Here is a 21777-nt window from a genome sequence, read left to right on the forward strand (position 1 = left end):
TATTATAGATAGATACTTTATTCATCCCCAAGGGGAAATTCAACATTTTTCCAGTGTCCCATACACTTATTGTAGCAAAACTAATTACATACAGTATTTAACTCAGTATAAATATGATATGCATCTAAAATCACCCTCCCAAAAAGCATTAATAAATAGCTTTTAAAAAGTTCTTAAATAGTTTACTAAAATGCATTGAATGGTAACTTAAGCTCAGTCCTAACCCCGGCACTTTAACATGTCTTGCCCCTGGTGGTTGAATTGTAGAGCCGAATGGCGTTGGGGAGTAATGATCTCTTCATCCTATCTGAGGAGCATTGCATTGACAGCAACCTGCCGCTGAAGCTGCTTATATCCTTTTATATTCTTGTCCCCTTGAAATGAATCCTCAAATGTTCTAGGTAGTTCAAATAGTTTTGAAACCACACTTTCTTGGGGATTATACATTCGGCCCTCCTTATCCATGGGTTCCACATGTGCAGATTCAATCAACCGTGGATCGGGAAAACCCAGAAGTTCTCTCTCCAGCACTCATTGTTTGAGCATGTACAGACTTTTTTTTGCTTGTCATTATTCCCTAAACAATACTGTATAACAACTATTTACATAGCAATTACATTGTGTTCGGTATTATAAGTAATCTAGAGATGATTTAAAGTATGCGGGAGGATGTGCATAGGTTACTGTGGATCGGGAATAAAAAAAACGGAAGTTCTCTTAAGTCGGAACAGGTAATCCAGTATTATTTAGCATCAGTCAAACATTTCTCATGGCATATGGTATATATTTTACCCTTCTATGCATATAAAACACTTAAAGAAATGTATGTATTTCAGTAATTAAACCACTGCATTGCTTAGTAATAATTGTAGCTCTCATCAGAGCAGGGCCTTCACATGCTCCATTATTCTCACTTTATCCTTTAAAATTATTCTGATCATTGACTGACTGTAGCCTAACGCTTTTCCAATGACCAATGGTATTTCACCTCTTTCTGATCGCTTTATTATTTACACTTTATTTTCAATTGTGATCGTTTTCTGTCAACGGAACAGAAACACTGCAGGCAGTGGGTCTCTACTCCACCGGCTCCTAAAATCCACCCCACTGAGACAGGTTAAATAAGGTCCGGAACTCCGCCGGGTGCTAAAGTCCACCGCACTGAGACAGTCTAAATAAGGGACTTGAGCATCCACATTTTTTAGTATCCATGGGGGGGTCCCTGAACCAATCCCCCACGGATAAGGAGGGCCAACTGTATTGCTGATTTTGTACTTTTTTCTAGTAGTTTAGAACATACTATTTCAAGTCCCTGAATGAGAATATCTGATATTAGAAACTAGCTTTTGGAAAGAAAATCTTATAGATTCCAGTTGGAAAAAAAATTGAATTGTGATCCTTTGTCATATGAGTTTCATTGTTCTGTTTTAAACCACCCCCCCCCCCCCCCCCGCTTGTTAAATGTTATTACAGTAGATTATACAGTATATAAACAATGTCAGTAGTGAGTCGGTGGTGAGGAAAGCAAATACAATGTTAGCATTCATTTCAAGAAAACTAGAATATAAAAGTAACTATTTAATACTGAGACTTTATGAAGCACTGGTGATGCCTCACTGGGAGTATTGTGTGCAGTTTTCAGCTCCTAATCTTAAACAGGATGTGCTGACACTGGAGAGGGTTCGAAGAGGTTCACAAAAATGATTCTGGGTTTGAATGGCTTGTCATATGAAGAACATTTGATGGCTCTGGGCCTGTACTCACTAGAATTCAGAAGAATGAAGGGTGACCTAATTGAAACCTATCAAATGTTGAAGGCCTTGATTGAATGGATGTGAAGAGGATGTTTCCTATAGTGGGAGAGTCTAGGGCCAGAGGACAAGGCCTCAGAACAGAAGTATGTCCTTTTAGAACTGAGATGAGGAGGAAGTTGTTTAGCTAGAGAGTGGTGAATCTGGAATTCGTTACCACTGGTACCAAGTCATTGCATATATTTAAGGGAAAGGTTGGTAGATTCTTGATTAGTTAAGGCGTGAGAGATATGGGGAGAAGCAGGAGATTGGGGCTGAGATTGAAAATTAGATCGGCCATGATGAAATAGTGGAGCGGGCTCTGGCTAAATGTCCTAATTGTGCTCCTATATCTTACGGTCTTATAACACTCTCTGCTCAAAGGAGAAAAATCCCAGCATCTTCAATCTTCATGCAATTAAAATTACTGCTCCCTGATATCCTAACAGACCTATCCTTAATTCTTTCCACTTGGCCAATGCAAGTTGCAGCTAATAGAGCAGCTACCTCACTGCATCAGAGAATTCATTTCTGATTTTATGTTTGTCACTGTGGAGTTTACCTGTCCTCTGCGTAGCTGCGTTTCTTACCCTTTGCAAAATCATGCGAGTTGGTAGGTCAGTCGCCCACTGTAGTTTGCCGTTACTGTGTGTGTGAAGAGAATTTTTTTTTTAGGGAAGGGGGGGGTAATGAGAATGTGGATGGAATTTAAACAAAAGTGGGATTTGTGTAAATTGCTGGTTGGTGCAGTCATTCAGCTTGAAGGGTCTGTTTCTGTGCATGTGTTTCAGTGACTTTCCAGAATGTTCACATTTTTTTAAATGTTAAGTTAAAATTATAATTCAACTTGCCATGGATCCCTTGTGGCTTAATCTTGTGGATCAGAAGATTCATTTGCATAGGGTCAAATAATTACGTCCATGTAGACAACATCCACTACCCTACCCTCATCAATCATCTACGTCATCTCCTCAGAAAACCTCCATAGGGTTTGTAAAAGAAGATCTCCTCTGCACTAAGATATGCTGAGTATCCCTTATAGGTTCATGCTTATAGGAGCAAGTATCTTCCCCCCCCCCCCCCACCCGAGCTTAAGCTTCCAGTCAACAAGATCAGAGTTAATATGTGATCTAACACAGTCACCTGCCTTTTGTTCATTTTGTTCAATACCTTTATTAACACAAATTGTGATATCAGTATTTGAATTAACTATTGGCTTTGGATCCATTTCTGTTTGCAGAAGAGAGTTCTAAACTGCTATGCAAACGTGTACTAACTTCATCCTGAAAGGCTTGATTGTAATCATTCAATTGTTCTAATTGAAAAAGACAGAACTGTCTTTGGTTGTATTTAAATTAAAAATAGGTCTGAAACAATATATTAAATGAGTAAGCAGGAGATGTTACATCAGCTGATTGTGCCTCATCAACTGATGTTTTGTGATTCAGAAGCCCAAGATTCTCCTTCAGCTTTTTTTTACATCTCCTCTATCTCTTTCCATTTTTTTCCTAAAAATTCTGATCAAATACTTTTTAATCTTTAGGGGATTGGAGTGCCAGAGGATTAGTGGGTGGCAAATGTTATTCCTTTGTTCCAAGAAAGGGAGTAGGGATAACACTGGGAATTATAGACCAGTGAGTTTTACTTCAGTGGTTGGCAAATTTGCATTTGGAGAAGCATAGTCTGATCGGGGATAGTCATTGTGGCTTTGTGAGACAGGTCATGCCTCACGATCCTGACTGAATTCTCTGAGGATTTGACAAAGCACGCTGGTGAAGGTATATCAGTGGATGTGGTGTAAGGCATTTGAGAAGGTTCCTGTTTGCTGGCTGATTCAGAAAGTCAGGAAGCTTGGGATCCAAGGAGATTTGTCTGTGTGGATTCAGAATTAACTTGCCCATAAAAGGCGAAGAATGATTGTAGATGGAACATATTCTTACCAGAGGTCAGTTACCAGTGGTGTCCTGCAAGGATCTACTCTGAGACCCTTGCTCTTTGTGATTTTTACAGATGAGGAAGTGGAAGGGTGTGTTATTAAGTTTGCAGATGACATGAAGCTTGGTGCTGTATATAGTGTAGAAGGTTGTTAAGTGTTACATTGGGACATTGATAGCATGCAGTGCTGGGCATGCGGTGAGAAGTGGCAATTGGAGTTCAATCCAGGAAAGTGGCTCACTTTGGAAGGTCAAACTTGATGGCAGAATACAGGGTTAATGGCAGGATTCTTACCAGTGTGTAGGAACAGAGGGATCTTAGAGTCCATAGATCGCTCAAAGTTGCCATGCAATTTGATAGGGTTGTTAAGAAGGTGTATGGTATGTTGGCCTTCATTAGTCAGGGATTGAGTTCAAGAGCCGAGAGGTAATGTTGCAGCTCTATAACTTGGAATATTACCACAAACAAGAAAATTTGCAGATGCTGGAAATCCAAAGCTAAGCACACAAAATACTGGAGGAACTCAGCAGGCCAGAGGGCCTCCATGGAAAAGGATAAATAATTGACAATTTGGGCCAAGACCCTTCATCAGGACTGGAAATAAAGGCAAGAAGTCAGAATGAGGAGGTGGGAGGAGGGGAGGAAGAAGTACAAGGTGGTATGTGATAGTTGAAACTGGGAGGGGGAGGGGTGAAGTAAGGAGCTGGGAAGTTGATTGGTGAAAGAGATACAGGGCTGGAGAAGGGGGAGTCTGATAGGACAGGACAGAAGGCAATGGAAGAAAAAAAAAAGGTGAGGAGTATCAGAGGGAGGTGATGGGCAGGTAAGGAGATGAGAGAGGGAAACAGGAATAGTGAAGGAGGGGGGCAATTACCAGAAGTTCGAGTAATCAATGTTCATGCTGTCAGGCTGGAGGCTACCCAGATGGAATATATGACCTCCAACCGAAGTGTGTCCTCATCGCGGCAGTAGAGGAGTGACATGTCAGAATGGGAATAAGAAATAGAATTTAAATGGGAGCTCTCACTTTTCCTGGGGATGGGGCATAGACCACTTTCCTCAGCGAAGTGGTCTCTCAATCTACTGTACATCAGGTCTCACTGATATACAGTAAGACATATCAGGAACACTGGATACAGTAGATGGCCCCAATAGACTCTCAGGTGAAGAAAGGGTTGGAGTTCCCCCTTCCCTGCTCATTAATGCAAATATTTAAAATCAGCCATCATGTGACAGCAATTCAATGCATAAAAGCATGCAGTTGTAGTCAAAATACTGAAAATGTTGAGAGAATGGCCAGACTGGTTTGAACTGGCAGGAAGGTGACAGAAACTCATAACCACGTATTACAACAGTGGTGTGCAGACCATTTCTGATTCCACAACCTGTTGAACCTTGAAGTGGATGGGCTTACAGCACTATAAGACCACACTGGATTCCTGTCCCGCACCAAATAAAGTGGCCTCTGAGTGTAGATTTTACAAAATTTAGGTTCAGTACTGATGACCTCAACCAATTACTGATTTTTTCCTCCAAAACTGCCTCATTTCTTCCTATGCTGTTTTTGTTTGTAAGCTATTCCTGAACCATATCAATATTCATTCTCTAAGCGCATACACACTTGTGCATTAACCTTTTATACTACACATAACTGTATGCCTTCGGGAAATCCAAATAGACTGCATACTGGTTCACATTGCTTAACCTGTATCATTCTCAAAGAACTTAAGCAACCTTTTTGTTTGCAGTTTTTCTTTTATAATATTGTCCTGATTCTGCTTGATTATTTTAGATTGCCTAAGCACTTTTCTATTATCACTTACCTTATCAGAAAATTTGAGTATATAATTTTGCACTTTATCATAGTCAAGTAAGTACAGTGAATGTTTGGTGACGTTACACTGGTTCTGATGGGAAGTGACGTAATCTGGGTAATCAGAGTATCTCATCATTATCTCCAATCTGACAATAATTTGGCCCCAGTTACATGAGCTTCAACTTTGGTTAATTGTCTTTGTTGGATGTCATTTGAAAGGAGTAGCATCCACTTACAGACTCCTGTCCATCATCTTGATATGAGTTGCCTTTATCACATCTATTCCTGCTTTCTGACAACTGAAAACTTTAAGGGTGTTCAAATATTCTATCCTTAATTTATGCTGGTGGTTTCCTGGCAATTAGTAATTCCATGTTTCCCTGTCTCTTTGTTCTAAAATCTCGCAGTTTCCAATTTATTGGAACTGTTCCCATGGCAGAGAAATCTGATTATGGTTAGGATAATCCTCCTTCCTTTAAGTCATGTTTATAAAAAAAAATTCTTAAATTGTCAACTGTCAGCCTTCCATGCTATTATTGATTAGTTATTAAGCATGAGTTAATATTAGTCAATCCCTTCCATCTTTCAATAGTTCACTCAGTTTGGCCTGTTACTGTCTTTTTGTATTTTAAATTTTGTTGCAAACTAATTTCTCAGCATGTCCACGTCCTTATTTACAACATGACTATTTCTAACAAATCCACACTGCTTATGATCATCCTCATTTTCTGGTACAAGAAAAAAAAATTGAGTTTGACATTCCATGTAAGTTTATTATTGTTCAGTTTTTAAGCTCTTACCATTTATCTAAAATCTACACAGGCTTTTTTTTAAAACCTTTCTCAGTGCTCTTTTCCATTTTTGCCTTACCCCTTCAGGGTAGTATGGCTTGGTTACTTCAACAACACACAAAATTGCTGGAGGAACTCAGCAGATCAACCAGTATCTATGGAGAGAAATAAACAGTTGACATTTCAAGTTAGGACCCTTCATCAGGACTGCAAAGGAAGGGGACCGAAGCCAGAGTAAGAAGATGGGGGGGAGGGGGAGATTTACAAGCTGGCAGGTGGGGTGAGGGAGGGTGTCAATAATGAGATAAATTGGGAGGTGTTGTATGGAAGACGTAAAAGGCTGAGGAGAAGAAATCTGATGAAGGAACTGGGTTGGAGGACCAAAGGGAGATGATAGGCAACTCATGAGGGCAAGAGCAGGGAGTGGACTGTCAGAAAGGGAAAAATTATTTTAAAAAAACTAAATTGTTGGAGGAGGGAATAGAGGGGAGTTGTTACTGGAAGTTAGAGAAATCAATGTTCATGTCATCAGGTACGAGAATATGAGGTGTTATTTCTCCAGTTTGTGTTTGGCCACATTTTAGTGGTAGAGGAGGCCATGGACACACGTCACTGTAGGAATGAGAAGTTGGATTGAAATAAGTGGCCATTGGGAGTTTCTGCGTTTTGTGGCAGTCAAAGCAAAGGTACTAGGCAAAGCGGTACCCTTGTCTGTGTTGGGTGTGCCCAATGTGGTAGCTGGAGCATGAGAGACTCACAGGTCTCAGCACTTGTCCCTATACTTGCAGGGATAAATGCCAGGAGGAAGATCAGTGGGTATGGACAATGGAGACACATGAGAGAGCGATCCCTGCAGAAAGCAATGAGTGGTGGGGAGGGAAAGATCTCTCCTTGGGGATGGAGAATGATATGCTGGTTATAGAGGCTCATAGGGAGATAGGTGAGGAGTAGGGGAACCTGCAGGAAAGGGATAAAGACAGATGTATCGGAAATGGAGGAGGTACAAATAAAGTCAGCATCGATAGTGGTGGAAGACAAACATTATTCTTTGAACAAAAAGAGAATATCTGGGATGTTCTAGAAAGGAAAGCGTCATCCAGAGATGAGCCCTCTACCTCTTCTACCTATCATGTCTGAGATTCTCACATCATTACCTCTCCCCTCCACTCACCTGGGCTCACATATCACCTACCAGCTTGTACACCTAGTGCTCCCCCCACCACCTTATTCTAGCTTCAACTGCTTCCCTTCCCAGTCCCAACCAGAAAAGTTGACTGTTTTAATTCACCTTCTGACCTGCTGAGTTCCTCTAGTATTTTGTATGTGTTGCTCAAGTTTTCTAGCCAATTGTTTACTCTTCCTCTTTAAGGAGGAGAGCAGCAGTCTGATGTGTAAGAGTTGGGATGTCATGTTGCAGCATACAAAACTTTGGTCAGGCTGCATTTTAGTTAATCAGATTCCAGTTAATTGAGTCACATTGGGATCAGTACATTTTGCCCCAATTAAGCAGCTGCACCAGTTAGTCGAAGTTTCATAGAATTAGTTAAAAAGATATAAAGATAAATTGCCATTTAATGACTAACGTTCTGTATTTAAATGAAATATTACACTAATAAGAACACTACCAATGCTACTACAGTCCTATAAAACTGTGTATTAATTTCTAATAATTATCAGCAGAGGAATTCATCCAGAGTATGCTGCTGTGTATGGGGGTATCCATGGTACCTGGTATCTGGTGAATGGCCCTGTCAGATTTATTCTGTGGTAGCTTACTCACCTTTGGTCCCTGCCAGACATTCAGCTCTCACCTGTGGCTCCAAGTAGCTGTTTGCTTGCGACAGCAGCCACACCCCCCCCCCCCCCCCCCCGCACTGCTTTGACAGAGTAACTGGTGTGCCTCATACCCTGGTGAAATGGGGACATGCCTCCTGTCCTAGCATATGAACTCAGCTCTGGCAGACTGGGCAGATGAGATCGACAGTGAGGTCCGGCAGTCAAGAAGGCAGTTCTGTAATGCTTTGTGGAGAATGAAGGATATAACAAGTCAGAGAAGAAGACATGGTTATCCACTGCAACCAAGGAGGACACCATTTTGTGATGCTACTCGTACACTGGAGCCAGTCATCCAAGGCCAAGAGAGTAGAACTGTCCCACTACAACAGCTTTTCCACTTATGGAACTCTCCTGCACAGGTTTCATTGTCATCATTGGATATGACAGATAGATAATGCATTGTTGTGTTCTTTTGATCAACAGCAAATGAACGAAGTTAGTGTAGACACAGTGCAAATAATGGACTACCTTCATACAATGCTTTAGACGATTGCATCCTCCAAATCGTCATTTTCATTGTAACATTCAAGATAATTGTTGATACCTTCAGGTTCTTCATAATCCCTAACTTGTTGAAGTAGTAAAGTTGTTTAATTTTCACTCCCTGCTATTTCAGGCAACCCCAAGCCTGAATCCTTGAAACGACACTGAGCAAACAGTTGTGAATTGTTTTGCTGCTTATTTCTTGTCATCTTTCAGTGACAAAAATCACTGTTTTTTGAACACAAGCACATGTAATTGACATTATTTGAACCGTTCACTCTAAACACAGTGTAATGTCTAATGGCCACACAAACGCACTCATCTGGCACTAGTTAGAAACTGGCAGCAATCTCTGCTTCAGTTAAATGGCATAGTGTCCCAAACAAACAAAGGGAATCCTGGCTGTTCTTTCAATTAGTCTTAGTTTTTTAAGAGTTGTCCCGAATAAACATTTTCCCTGATTAACCAATGGACCAATTAGGTAGAATCCATTGTATTGTGTACAGTACTTGTCACCACACAATTAGATGCAATAGCCGTGGCAGGGTTTTCATGCCATTACTTCCTATAAGGCAAAACTTGGACTGCGATACTTCACTCCCCAATGAGCTCAGTAGCTCAATGTCTGTTATGTACACTTTAGAAGGGAATAAAGCACTACACTTGTGGAAGTTTGCCTGGCATCTGGAGACCCTATGATCACTATCTTGGATGCCAATGTCAGAATATTCTTCCACAGGGTGAATCCTCACAAGGTATTCCAGCTTGACCCTGACCAACAGAGGGCCTGAAGATAAAGGGCATAATTTAATGTGATGGGAGGAGTGAGGTGTTACAAGTTTTTTCACAAGGGCTGGTTGCTATATGGAACAAATGGTCAAAGGAAGTGGTAGAGACATTGGTATTGGTTTATTACTGTTTCAGGTACAGTGAAAAGCTTGTCTTGGCATACTGTCCATACAAATCAATTCATTAAACAGTAAACAAGGTAAAACAATAACAATGTAAAATATAGTATAAAGGCTACAGAGCAAGTACAGTGCAGGTAAATAATAAAATGCAAGATCATAATGAGGTAGATTGTGAGATCCATTCAAGACTCTGATACAGCAGGATAGAAGCTGTCCTTGAGCCTTGTGATATGTGCCTTCTGCTTGATGAGAGAGGAGAGCATGTCTGGGATGGGTGGGGTCTTTGATTATGCTGGCTGATTTACTAAGGCAACGAGAAGAACAGGCGGTGATAGAGGAGAGGCTTTTTAGTGATACGCTGACCTGTGTCCACAATTTTCTGCAGTGTCTTGTGGTCAAGTGCCAAGCAGTTGCCACACGAAGCCATTATGCATCTCGATAGAATGTTTTCTATGTTCCAACACTTTAAAAAAACTATTGGTAAGGATCAAAAAAGGCAAATTCAATGACATTACAATGTTTAAAAGGCATTTTGATGTGTACTTAGATAGAAAAAGCATAGCGAGACACAGGATTAGTGTAGGAAGGTATCGTAGTATGTATATAAAAAAATTGGGTTGAAGCATTATTCTGTGCTGTATAATTCTGATTCTAAATAGTTTGAAACAAATTTCTGCACGTCTTGAACAGAACCAGCAGCAATACTTCCCCCTTCTACACTGAATTTCCCTTTTAACATTATATGCTATTTAAGATCCATTCAGTTCAAGTCTATATTACCACACATTACCTTCTCTAATAAGCATTAATTTTCAAGTTATAACCACATTTGCACTGAATTTGTTAGCAATTTTTATTTTTGTAGGCTTCTGTAAATACAGGTCTGGAAAACCTACTGCACATTGAATATTCTGTTAAAACTCAGAACTGTCATTAATAATTTCTGTCACTTGAAGTATTTGGCATCTCTGCAGCAATTTAACCTACCAGTTGATTGTTAATTAGCCCCTGTAAGTTGTCCCTAGAGTACATGTGATTGACGGAATCTGAAGAATATTGATAGGAATGATATTAATAGAAAATATGATGGTGTATAAAGATAACTTCAATGTTGGCTCTGGCCTTGGGTTGAATGGCCTGTTTCCATGACATATGACTAATCATCTTTAGGCTGGCAAACTACTACTGAACAAGCTTCTGTCATCACCTTATCACATCTCATTTTCTCAGAAATGGTAAACAATTGTAGTGAATCCTGAGAAATTGCGTTTAACAAACATCCCCTCAGGTTAGAACTTAGTCCTGCTACCAAGATAAATCAGACATCTGGAAAAACTCAATGTATCAGGCAGCATCAGTGGAGGGAAGTGGACAGTTGACATTTCAGGTTGAAGTCCTTCACTTGGACTAACAGGTACAGGAGGGATAGACAGAGGTGATGGGAAGAGCTGGGAATTGGGAGGTAAATCCAGGTGCGGAAGGGCAATGTGCAGATGGTGGAGGGGAGATGACAGCAGAGACTGAAAGTTGGTAGGTGTAGATACAAAGGGCTGCAGCTAATGAAATCTGACAGGAAGTGTAGGTGGAACATGGAACCAAACAGGCGAGGTAGACGCTACTTAGTAGCAGGGTTTATGGGTGACAGGTAAAAAGTGTGGGTCCTGCTATCTTACAGCAGAAAGGGCCCGAGGTTCAACCAAGGTTGCAAAAATTGTTTTATAAATTTTAGGAAAAAATATTGCACTAATTTCTCCTATTCAAAGTAAATTTATTATCAGTGTGCATATGTTACCATATATTACCCTGTGATTCATTTTCTTGCTCACATTCACAGTAGAACAAAGAAATGCAATAGAATCAATGAAAAGAGTTGTAAAATTAGTCAGCTACACCATGGATACTATCTGTTGTATCCAAGACATCTTCAAGGAGTGGTGCCTCAGGAAGGCAGTGTCCATCATTGATACTGTCAGGACGGAGATACAGAAGCCTGAAGGCACACACTCATCAATTCAGGAGCAGCTTCTTCCCCTCTGTCATCCATTTTTTAAATGGACATTGAACCCATGAACCACTACCTAACTACTTTTTTAAAGTTTATTTCTGTTTTTGTACTACTTATTTTAACTTAACTATTTAAAATACGTATATATGCTTTAATTCATTTTTCCGTATTTATCATGTATTGCATTGTACAAAGTTAACACATTTCGTGACGTATGTCGATGTTAAATTTGATTCTGAAACTACGCATTTGACAGAGATTAACAATCAGCTAATGTGCAAAAGAAGACATTGTGCAAATATGAAAAAGACAAATAATAATAAATAAGTAAATAAAACTGGGAACATGTTATAGAACCTTTGAAAGTGAGTCCATAGATTGTGGAATCAGTGAGGGAAGTTATCCATGCTGATTGAGGGGCCTGATGTTTGAAGGGTAATAATTGTCCCTGAACCTTTAGTGGTGTGGGACCTGAGACTTCTGTACCTCCTCCCTGATAGATTGCAGCAGTGAAAGGAAGGCATAGCTTGATGGTGGAGGTCCTTGGAGGTGGTACTGCTTTCTTATGGTAGTGTTCCTTGTGGATGTGCTGAAAGATGGGGAGAGCTTTTCCGATAATGGACTGGACTGTATCCATAACTTTTCCATTCAAGGGTATATATGTTTCCGTACCATTTCATGACACAATCAGTCAGGATACCTGTATAGAGGTTTGTCAGCATTTTGGATGGCATGCTGAATCTGCATAAACATCTAAGATGGTAGAGATGCTGCCATCCCTTCTTTGAAATGGCACTTGTGTGCTGGTCCAGGACAAAGTTTCTGACATAATAATGCCAAGGAATTTAAAGTTACTGACCTTCTACAGCTCTGTTCCCCTAATGAGGACTGGCTCATGAACCTCTGCTTTCTTCCTCTTATGGGTCAACAATCAGCTTTTTTGTTCGTTCTGACATTCAGTGAAAGCTTTTTATTGTGGTACTATTCAGTCAGATTTTCAATCTCCCATCTTCTATGTTGTTTCATCGCCACCTTTGATTTGGCCAACTACAATGGTGTCACCAAACTTTAATAATGGAATTGGATGTACTTAGCCTTCACAGTATAAAGCAAGCAGAGCAGGGGGGCTAAGCACATAGACTTGCGGTGCACCCATGCTGATTGTGGAAGAGATGCTGACAATCCTTACTGACTAGGGTATGCAAATGAGGAAATTGAGATCCCAGTTGCGCAGAGGTATTGAGGCCTAGGTCTTGGAGCTTATTGATTAGTTTTATGGGGATGATAGTGTTCAGTGCTTAGCTGTAGTCAGTGAAGATCATCCTGATATATGCATCCTCACTGTCAGAATGCACCAGGGCTTAGTGAAGTGTCAAGGAAATGGCATATGCTGGTCACCTATGGTGATGTTAAGTAAATTAGTGCAGATCTGCCTCACTGTTCAGGCAGGAGTTGATATGTTAATGACCAGCCAGTCAAAGCACTTCATTATAATGGATGTAAGTGCTACTGGGTGATAGTCCATGAGACAAATTGCTACGTTGTTCTTGGGGTTGCTTGCAGCCTGCTTGAAACAGGTAGATATCACAAGCTGCTGAAGCAGTAAGTTAAAGATGTTAATAAACACTCCACCCACTTGATCAGCATGGATCTTCAGTACTCAGCTGGTACAGTGTGCGGCCCAGATGGCATAACATTTGTTGGCAGAGGGATCAGCAGTGGAAAGGGTGAAGAGTTTCAAGTTCTTGGCTACCATCATCTCTGATGATCTATCTTGGACCCAACATATTAATTCAATTGCAAAGAAGGCATGGCAGGGGTTATATTTCATTGGGAGCTTGAGGAGGCTTGTATGCTTGGTTTGCTTTGTAGGTTGTGAAACCATTCAACCCTGTCACAGCTCTGGAGCTCCCTTCTGGGTTTCAGGTTTGGTCCAGAACTTCCAGTTCACACGTGAGAAGATCTTCCAGGCATCATACTGGACCTCTTGTACATTTGTGGATCACTAGACCTGAACACCATTGATCTTGCACTCAGCAGGTTGTGGATCTTATAGTTCATCTGGGGCTTTTGGTTGGGGGAAACTGTGGGGATACACATATCCACAAGTGGTTTTATAAAATTTGTGACACCATGGCATATTTGTTCAGGACCTCCCGAGTCCTTGAATACGGCCCAGTCCACCGACTCGAAGCATTCTCATAGCCACTCATCTGCCTCCTTTTTGTTGTACTTACCTCTGGTGCTTTGCTCTTTAGGAGGAGGGCTGCCAGGTGGTCAGATTTCCCAAAATGCAGTCTCGGGATGAATCTGTAGGCCTTTATGATGGTAGTATATCAGCGGTTGAGTGTGTTTGGTCCCCTGCTGTTGCAGATGATGTGCTGGTAGAAATTGGGCTTCCAGCAAGCCTGATTGATGTCCCTGGTAAGGATGAGAAAGGTAGACTTTTCTTGTGTGCCAATCATGGTTCTCAATATATCGAGTGCTTGCTTGATGTCTTTCCTTTGACAGCATGTAAACTGCAATCAGGATCATGGTGGAGAATTTTCTTGTTAAGTACAATGGTTAGCACTTAATCATCAGATGTTTCAGGTCAGGAGATCAAGAGTGAGATTAGATTCCATTATCTGGGGTTCAAAATCCCTTGGGATGGAGTGGCGTATCAGTGAAACAGAATGCAGCAATCCCTCATTTCCCTCTGATATAGCAATCTTGCCCTTAGGTCCTCTATTGTGTTCTCTAGTGACTATATTAGCTAACAAAACGCTAGGGAGAGACAGTCTCATACTTTAGCCTGGCTTGAAGTCCACTTTCTCTTCCAGTGATGGCCAACTTTTGTCTACTTTGAGGTGCTGTACAGGATTCCTGAGAGGTAAATTCACTGGATCATTCAGGACATTGCTTGTGCTTTAGACTGACTTGCCTTAGCACTGACATTTTTTTTAATATCAACACTAACAATGTGCTAGTGGAACACAGCAGGTCATGCTATGGGGGGAAACAAACAGTTGATTTTCAGGCCGATACCCTTCATCTGGACTGGAAGGAAAGGGCATAAGCTGGAATAAAAAAGTGAGGGGAGGGGAGGGGAGCACAGGCTACTGGGAGGTATGTGGATTCAGGTTATAGTGGGAGAGGGATTGAGGATTATGTGAGAAGCTGAGAGGGGTTAAGTAGAAGAGGCAAAGATTTGAAGAAGGAGGAATCAGCCATGGAATAAAGGAAATGAGGTGGGGTACCAGAGGGAGAGGAAGGTGAAGAAGAGGAGGAGGAGGAAGAGTGTGGAGGAGTAGAAAAAAGCAGGAAAAAGGGGGGAGGGAAAAACTGAAGAAATGGAGGGACCCAACCCCTCCACGTGATTTCCAAAGCCTCCCCAACCTTTCACCCTCCCCCCCCCCCCCACCATCATGACTTCAATATCCCCATGACTTCTTGCTCTCTGAGCTGTAATGTTCTGTCCTGTGCCAATACCTCAATGATTTGCACCTCTGACGTGATACCAAGCTCCCATCTTCTCACATCATTCCCACTCTTACCCCATCCCACTTTTCTGGATTCACCTATCATCTGTAACCTCGTGTGGCTCTTCCCACCTCCCCTTCCCCCCCCCCCACCCTTTTATTCTGGCTTCTGCTGCTTTCTGAACTCTTGAGTTCTGATCGAGGGTTCAGCCTGTCTTGTAAACTGTTCTGTTCCCCCCCACAGATGTCGCCTGACCTGCAGATTTCCTCCAGTGTGTTGTGTGCATTGCTTCAGATGTTCAGTATCTGCAGTGTCATTTGTCTCTTTCCTCAAATATTGCTCTAATCGACCTTTCTTCTGTTTTGAATCAACAAAGAATTTCACCTCATTAAGAGGAGGAAAGATCTGAATCTGTCCCCTGCTCATCCAGTTGCATTTTGTATTGTAGGTTAACAAAACTGATCAGATCTAAAAATGAATGTTCACATCTTTCTTCAATCCCTTGTTTCTACCAATCTTGAAGAAACATGAATTCATACCTTTTGTAATCTCTGGATTTGAGAACATGCATTCCTGAATTACCTTCCTCATACCTTCTATAAAGCTAAAATCACGCAATACCCTACTGTCATGGTACTAATTGTCCTGTTCATTCACCTCTTTAATCTTTGCTGAACTATACAGTGCCTTGAAAATGTATTTAGCCCCTACATCTATTTTCACATTTTACTGTTTCATTTACTAAATGTAAAATATATTAAACTAGGATTTTTAAAACATTTTAAATCTTTAAAACATTATGCATCATGTCAAATCAAGAGAAAACTTCCAAAACCTGTCAACAATTGACTAAAAATTTAAAACCAAAATTGTGAGGCTGAAAAAGTATTCATCCCCTTTGTAATTACTACGCTGACTTTCCTTAGGAACACTTACCAACTCGCCCAATTTGTTGATGTCGAAAATCACCTGATTTCGCTGAATTCATTGAAATATTTTCAACCGAAGTGAAGACAAAAGAGCATCCAAGACTAGTCAGGGAAATGACAATAGAGAAGCACAAATCTGGTGAGGGTTTAAGACCATCTCAAAGGCACTGAACATACCTTGGAGCTCAGTGCAGTAGAAGTGAAAAAATACAAAACCACAGCCACACTGCCTAGGTCAGGCTGCCCCTCTAAACTTTGTTGCTGAAGGAGAATGGCACTTGTAAGAGAGGCTACTATGATTCTCAAATTAAAATTCTCAGTTAAATTGATTAAAATCCATGGTTACAATAGTCATATTTATGTGGATAAAGATTTGGGGACAGAATAAAAGGTACTGTAGGCCAATTTTAGAGTTCTTCCTCGTGTCTTTTTCAAGTTATTGTATAGTTTTGCCATCCCTGTCTGAGGAGTCTGGAGGTGAAAGAAAACAAGATGCTAGTGGAAGTAACCAGATTAGACAGCATCTGTAAAGGGAAGTAGCCATTATTTCAGGTCAAGAGCCTACATCTAACCAGCTTCAATTCTGATCTCTTGATCATCTTAGAATAGTTTCACCGTTGAAAGTCAGGCCTTCAGTTGACCAAGCCCCATCCTCTGGAATTTCCTATCACAATCCCATTGTCCTAAGTATCCCTTCCTCCTTCAAGCAACTCCATAAAATCAACTGCTCTGATCAAGCTTTTTGCTATCTTTCCTAATATTCCTTTCAGTAGTTAGTGTTCTCATACTCTGGGGAAGTGGCCTGGGATGTCTTGCTACAAGTATTAAGATTGTTTATGAGCTTAGATTTTCTTGAAAAGCTTGGCACTGTTCAAGCCCCATATTTCACAACTTAGTAAGATGTTCCATGGTTCTCTTTATTAATTATATTTTTGTTTCCAGTTTCATGGAAAAACGATTGATAACTTGCTATTTTTCTTTCATGAATACTGCTTGCAATCTTCTTGTTAAATTGACAAGAGTTTTTTTGTTAATAAAGGAACATTATTGTGTTGGCGGTTCTCAAATAGCAAGCTAAATTGTAATGGTGTACTGAAATTTATTCTCTAACACAATTTACTGATGAAACGGTCAAACCAATTCAAATGGCAACATTGGACCACAAGACTGGTACTAAAACACTTCACTTGCTAAAAAAAAAACTGGTGGTGGTTGTCCATTGAGTCTGATAATGACAGGAGACCTGTGCAAGAGGCTTTTTAAAGTGGGAAATCATGGCACTGAGGCATTTCTACTCTCTTGACCTCAGAAGTCCGGGTCCAGTGGTACAAACAAATGTTACAAACTAGGGTCTTCCACAGTTGTAGATGACCTGTGCCTTGTCATGCCCTTTGCTCTCCATGGAGCATTAAAGTATTGCCTTCCTGACTGTTGGATCTCACCGAAAATCTCATCTGCCCAGTCTGCTGGAGAGCAGACTTCGCATGCTAATCCCTAACTCACCAGGGTATGAGACAGCCAGCTACCCTCACCTGGTTTAGTCTACCTGTTGAAGCGGTGCAATGGGGTGTAACCACTGTCAATGGAAACAGCTACTTGGAGTCACAGGTGAGAGCTGAGTGAGCTGCCCCGGAATGAACGTGACAAGACCCTCCACCAGAAGTGCTACCCCTCCCCAGACAGCCCAAACAAAAACACTACATATTGATTTACAACACAGGGAATTAAAATACAACAGTTTGGGGCTGACATTCCTTTTGTATTAGAGGAATTAACTATAGATGAATCCAATTAAAAATGTATTAAATCTATGTAGTTTAGTTACACTGCCTGCACTCTCACCTTCTAAACTTTACAGCTAATCTTGCAAATCCTTCACATCCTGCCAGTGACTCAGTTTTTCTGGTAATTCTATAGGTATACCACTGTTAACCTGCACTGCATTTCTGTTTCATTTGCTCTCTGTACTTCAGCCTCTCAAACAGGGTTTTGGTTACAAGTATCAAGACTGTACATCTACATTTACTCATTTCCAGAGCGGGCTGAATAATAGACATCAAGTGTTGTGTGTAGGCTCAGGTGTTAGACTGAATGCTACTGATTGGCAGATTGCATAGAGAACGACGGGCAAGCCAAGACCTGTATTGTTTATAGGTGGCAGTTACAGACAGCTTTTTAGAAAATTAAAGTGTGAAAGAGATGTGCAGATAAAAACAGCTGGTCTTACCTGTTTGAAATGTTTCAAATGCATGTGTATCACTTTTCCTTGGCACATATTGACAATTCCTGCAGCAAAACCAACATCTTATTGTACTTTTTAGAATATAGAACTTATGAAAAAATGTTAATGTGCAGATTTGAAAAGATTTCGTTAATAGCAGGACAATAAACTGTACCTGCTTTATGAAAGCACATACTAATTCCTATTTGGAACCATTTTTTTTTGTCACTTTCCAAGAAAGCAGTACTTGTGCCAGTAATAATATAGTTTCCTGTGGAACTGAAACAAAGATCTCCAAGTGCACATTGAATTTGAAGGTTGAATAAATATTTTTTCTTTATATCTGCTTGGCTAATCACACAGGATATTCATTTTCTGTTTCACATTGCTGGATTAAAAACTTAACTTGCACTAGATTAATTTACAAGAAGCAGGGGTGTACCATTTAACCATCAAGATGCCATTCAATAAGATTAAGGCATGGTATCTGCACAGTAGCATAGTAGTAGCAGTACATGATCACAGCTCAGGACTTAGGAGTTCAGAGTTCAATTCGGGCGGCGTCTGTAAGAAGTTTGTGTGTGGAGGTGGATTGCTGGACTATGCCGGAAGGGGCTTTTCCACACTAAATAAACAAACAAATAATGTGGCAAGTCCTGGAGTGTAACCTGACCCTGCAAACTATCAGTAATGTCTGTTTCAAACTAGTCAGTGAAAACACTCTTATCTGAGAAGGGTTTTAAATAATTTTGGCACTTTAGGGAAAACTTACAGTAGTCTAGGTCATCAATTTTTGTTTTTATGCACCATTTAACATTTGCGCAATAGTGCTGTGAATCAAAAGTAACAAAAATCAAGGCTGACTGGTAAGTATTGTAGATTCAACTTCTGATCAGTTTAATTTTAAGGGGTTTATTATCCAGAATTCAGGATTGTTCATTTACCCGGACATTTTCCCAAAAAAAAACTGTGGCTTTGTTCATGAACACCAGACAGTTAAACAATTTCTTAATCTAATAATTCTCTGAATGTTTGCCCAGTTGGTGAGAGTGAACATCACAACAGTCTGACTTCCTTCCACTACTCACTAAAATGTGCTTTCTTCACAAGTCCTCTTGCTGTCTTATCTCCAATAAAGTAAGTGTTCTTGATCCAGGGATAAGAACTTCAGAAATCTTCATGGCTCAAAGCCAGGTGCCAGGGAAGCGTACCGGTTAGCATGATGCTGTTACAGCTCGGGATATTCTGGGGTTCAGTTCCGGTGTCATTCTCTAAGGAATCTCTGTATGTCCTTCCCGTGGAATGCATGTGTCTCCTTAGGTGCTCTGGTTTCTTCACACAGCCCAAAGATGTACAGGGTAGTTTAACTGGTCATTATAAATTGCCCCTTGATTAGGTTATGGTTAAACTGGGTTGTGGGTTGTCTGGAGCAGCATGGCTGGAAGGACTGGATTAACCTACTCTACATGGTATCACTAAGCAAAATTAATTGATTAAACAGGCGGTGAATTTACCCATTGGTCGGTTTTGAAAATGTACGCAAAATTCCTATGAAAAGTACATGTGGTCATTATTTTTTATTTTATTTAGCGATACAGTGTTTCAGTAGGCCCATCTGGTCCTGCAAGCTGCACTGCCCAGCATCCCTCAACAGCCCGAATCTAACCCTGCCCTAATCATGGGGCAATTTACAATGACCAATTAACCTACCCGGTACATCTTTGGACTGTGGGAGGAAACTGGAGGACCCAAAGAAAACCCACACATTCCATGGGGAGGGTGTATGGAGACTTCTCACAGAGGGCACTGGGATTGAACTCCAAGCTTCTAAAGCTCTGAGCTGTATCGTTGCTCAAGCTGCAAATGCCACTATGCAACCTTTATTTTAGTAATCATAAAAAATGATATCACTATCCTGCAAATTAGCTGTGTCTTTTGATACCACTATATAAACTCTGTTAAATGCACAGAGCAAGTGGGGAGAGAGGAATAAACTGTGAAGGAAGGTCTTCCGGCGGTGAACGAATTGTGCTCTTGAAGTGCAAGGTCACATGTTGAGATAGAAAATTTAAACATTAAGATTCAGCAAATATAAAACAAAAGCAGAAATGCTCAGCAAGTCAGGCAGCATCTGTGGAAAGAGAAGTAGAGTTGGTTTTTCAGATCCAAGTCCCTTCTATATTGCAACCTAATTATATCAAATAACTCATAACTATATTGCCGCATTTTAAATTCTGTTGAATTTCTAAATTATTTTATTCTCTGTATTTCAGCCTGTAAATGAGCGACCATTTATTCAGAAGCTTTTTCGTCCAATCAGTTCAGAAGGACAACCACACAATCTTGGTGACTTGTTGAAAGAAATGTTCCCTGCTGCTGTAACCTCTGAAGGTAAAACTCTAATTGTGACCCAAACCTATTGTATCATTTGCATTGATTTGGAGACTCCTACATATTAAAAAACAATCCTATTTTGATTCTTGGTACATAGATGAACATAATAACCAGTCTATTTCTGACTTGTATTCTTTGCTGCTAATTTGTGAAATTAAATGACGTTGAAGTTCACAACTGTTCTTGTGACAGAAGTTGAAACTTTATATTAATTTGCAGGGGTGAAAGGTGTCACTTTCCAGAAATAACTGCTGTTCTTAATAAATAGGTTACCATCATTATAAAATTGCATTACTTTTGGGCTTTTTCTTCCATTTTAATAAGTGGAAATGATATTTATATGACTAATCTTATCACAAATATGAAATATATTATTGTTTAAGTTAAGTAAGTGTAGGTGATTTTCTCCATGCTGGTCCATGCCAACCTTGCATAAGCAGATTGCTCTAAACTACAGTTGAATTTTTGAGTGTATTTTAACTAAGTCTATCCATTAGGTTTTGAATATTTTAAGCAACTAAGCTGGAGTTAGATTCATAGAACTTTATTTATCTAGTGATTAGCAGTAGAATCAAGGTGTTAGATAACCCTGATATTCAGAAGTCCATGTTGTGGTGCAGTTGCCAACAGAAATATTGAAGCCCAATAAAGCTGTAAATGTAGTCTTATTAACTCTGTAATTTTACGGTCAGGTAGCCCTGTTTTGCCCCTCTTTAGCTGAAAAAATTAGAGAAATTACATTTTAAGTCAAGTTCCTTGATTTTGGGGACTAAGCAAAAGATCTACTCATCTTGTTGTATGTGCTGTGCAGTGAAGCTTTTTTTGGCTTTGTCATTTTATGCCCTTGATATTGGCAAGATTGGGTTAAAAGTATGCAGCAGTGGCTGATAAACTAGGACATTTTCATCAAGCACAGTTGAGTGCCTTACTCTTTCAACAGGATATCTGCTTTGTTTCACAGAAGGGACTGACTCATTTTGGCTATTTTACTCCTTCCTGGCATGCTTCTTAAACCTTATTAATATTTCTCAACAAGTCGTCATTACAGATGAGCATACGAAAAGGGAAATGCAACAAGGGTTGGCTCAGTTTTGAGCTTGCTAGCAACCAAATGGCATGGCTTTTGGTGCAAATGGCAAGTGTTTCCAACCCTCATCCAAGTTTCATGGAGATGATATATAGCATTGTCTTCAAGAGTTAACTC

The 21777-nt window shown here is 40.3% G+C and overlaps 1 protein-coding gene across 3 annotated transcripts in view; it reads left to right on the top strand.

The window, feature by feature from the left end:
- The window catches only part of atg5 (ATG5 autophagy related 5 homolog (S. cerevisiae)), a 158876-nt gene that overhangs the window by 119525 nt on the left and 17574 nt on the right, over window positions 1–21777 (top strand). For all 3 annotated transcript variants that reach the window (XM_059983020.1, XM_059983019.1, XM_059983021.1), the window contains one exon: window positions 20453–20570. In XM_059983020.1, the coding sequence (XP_059839003.1) occupies window positions 20453–20570 (118 nt within the window). The remainder of the gene's footprint in view (window positions 1–20452; window positions 20571–21777) is intronic.

Source organism: Hypanus sabinus, chromosome 10 (assembly GCF_030144855.1).
Source record: "Hypanus sabinus isolate sHypSab1 chromosome 10, sHypSab1.hap1, whole genome shotgun sequence".
Taxonomy (NCBI): Eukaryota; Metazoa; Chordata; class Chondrichthyes; order Myliobatiformes; family Dasyatidae; genus Hypanus; species Hypanus sabinus.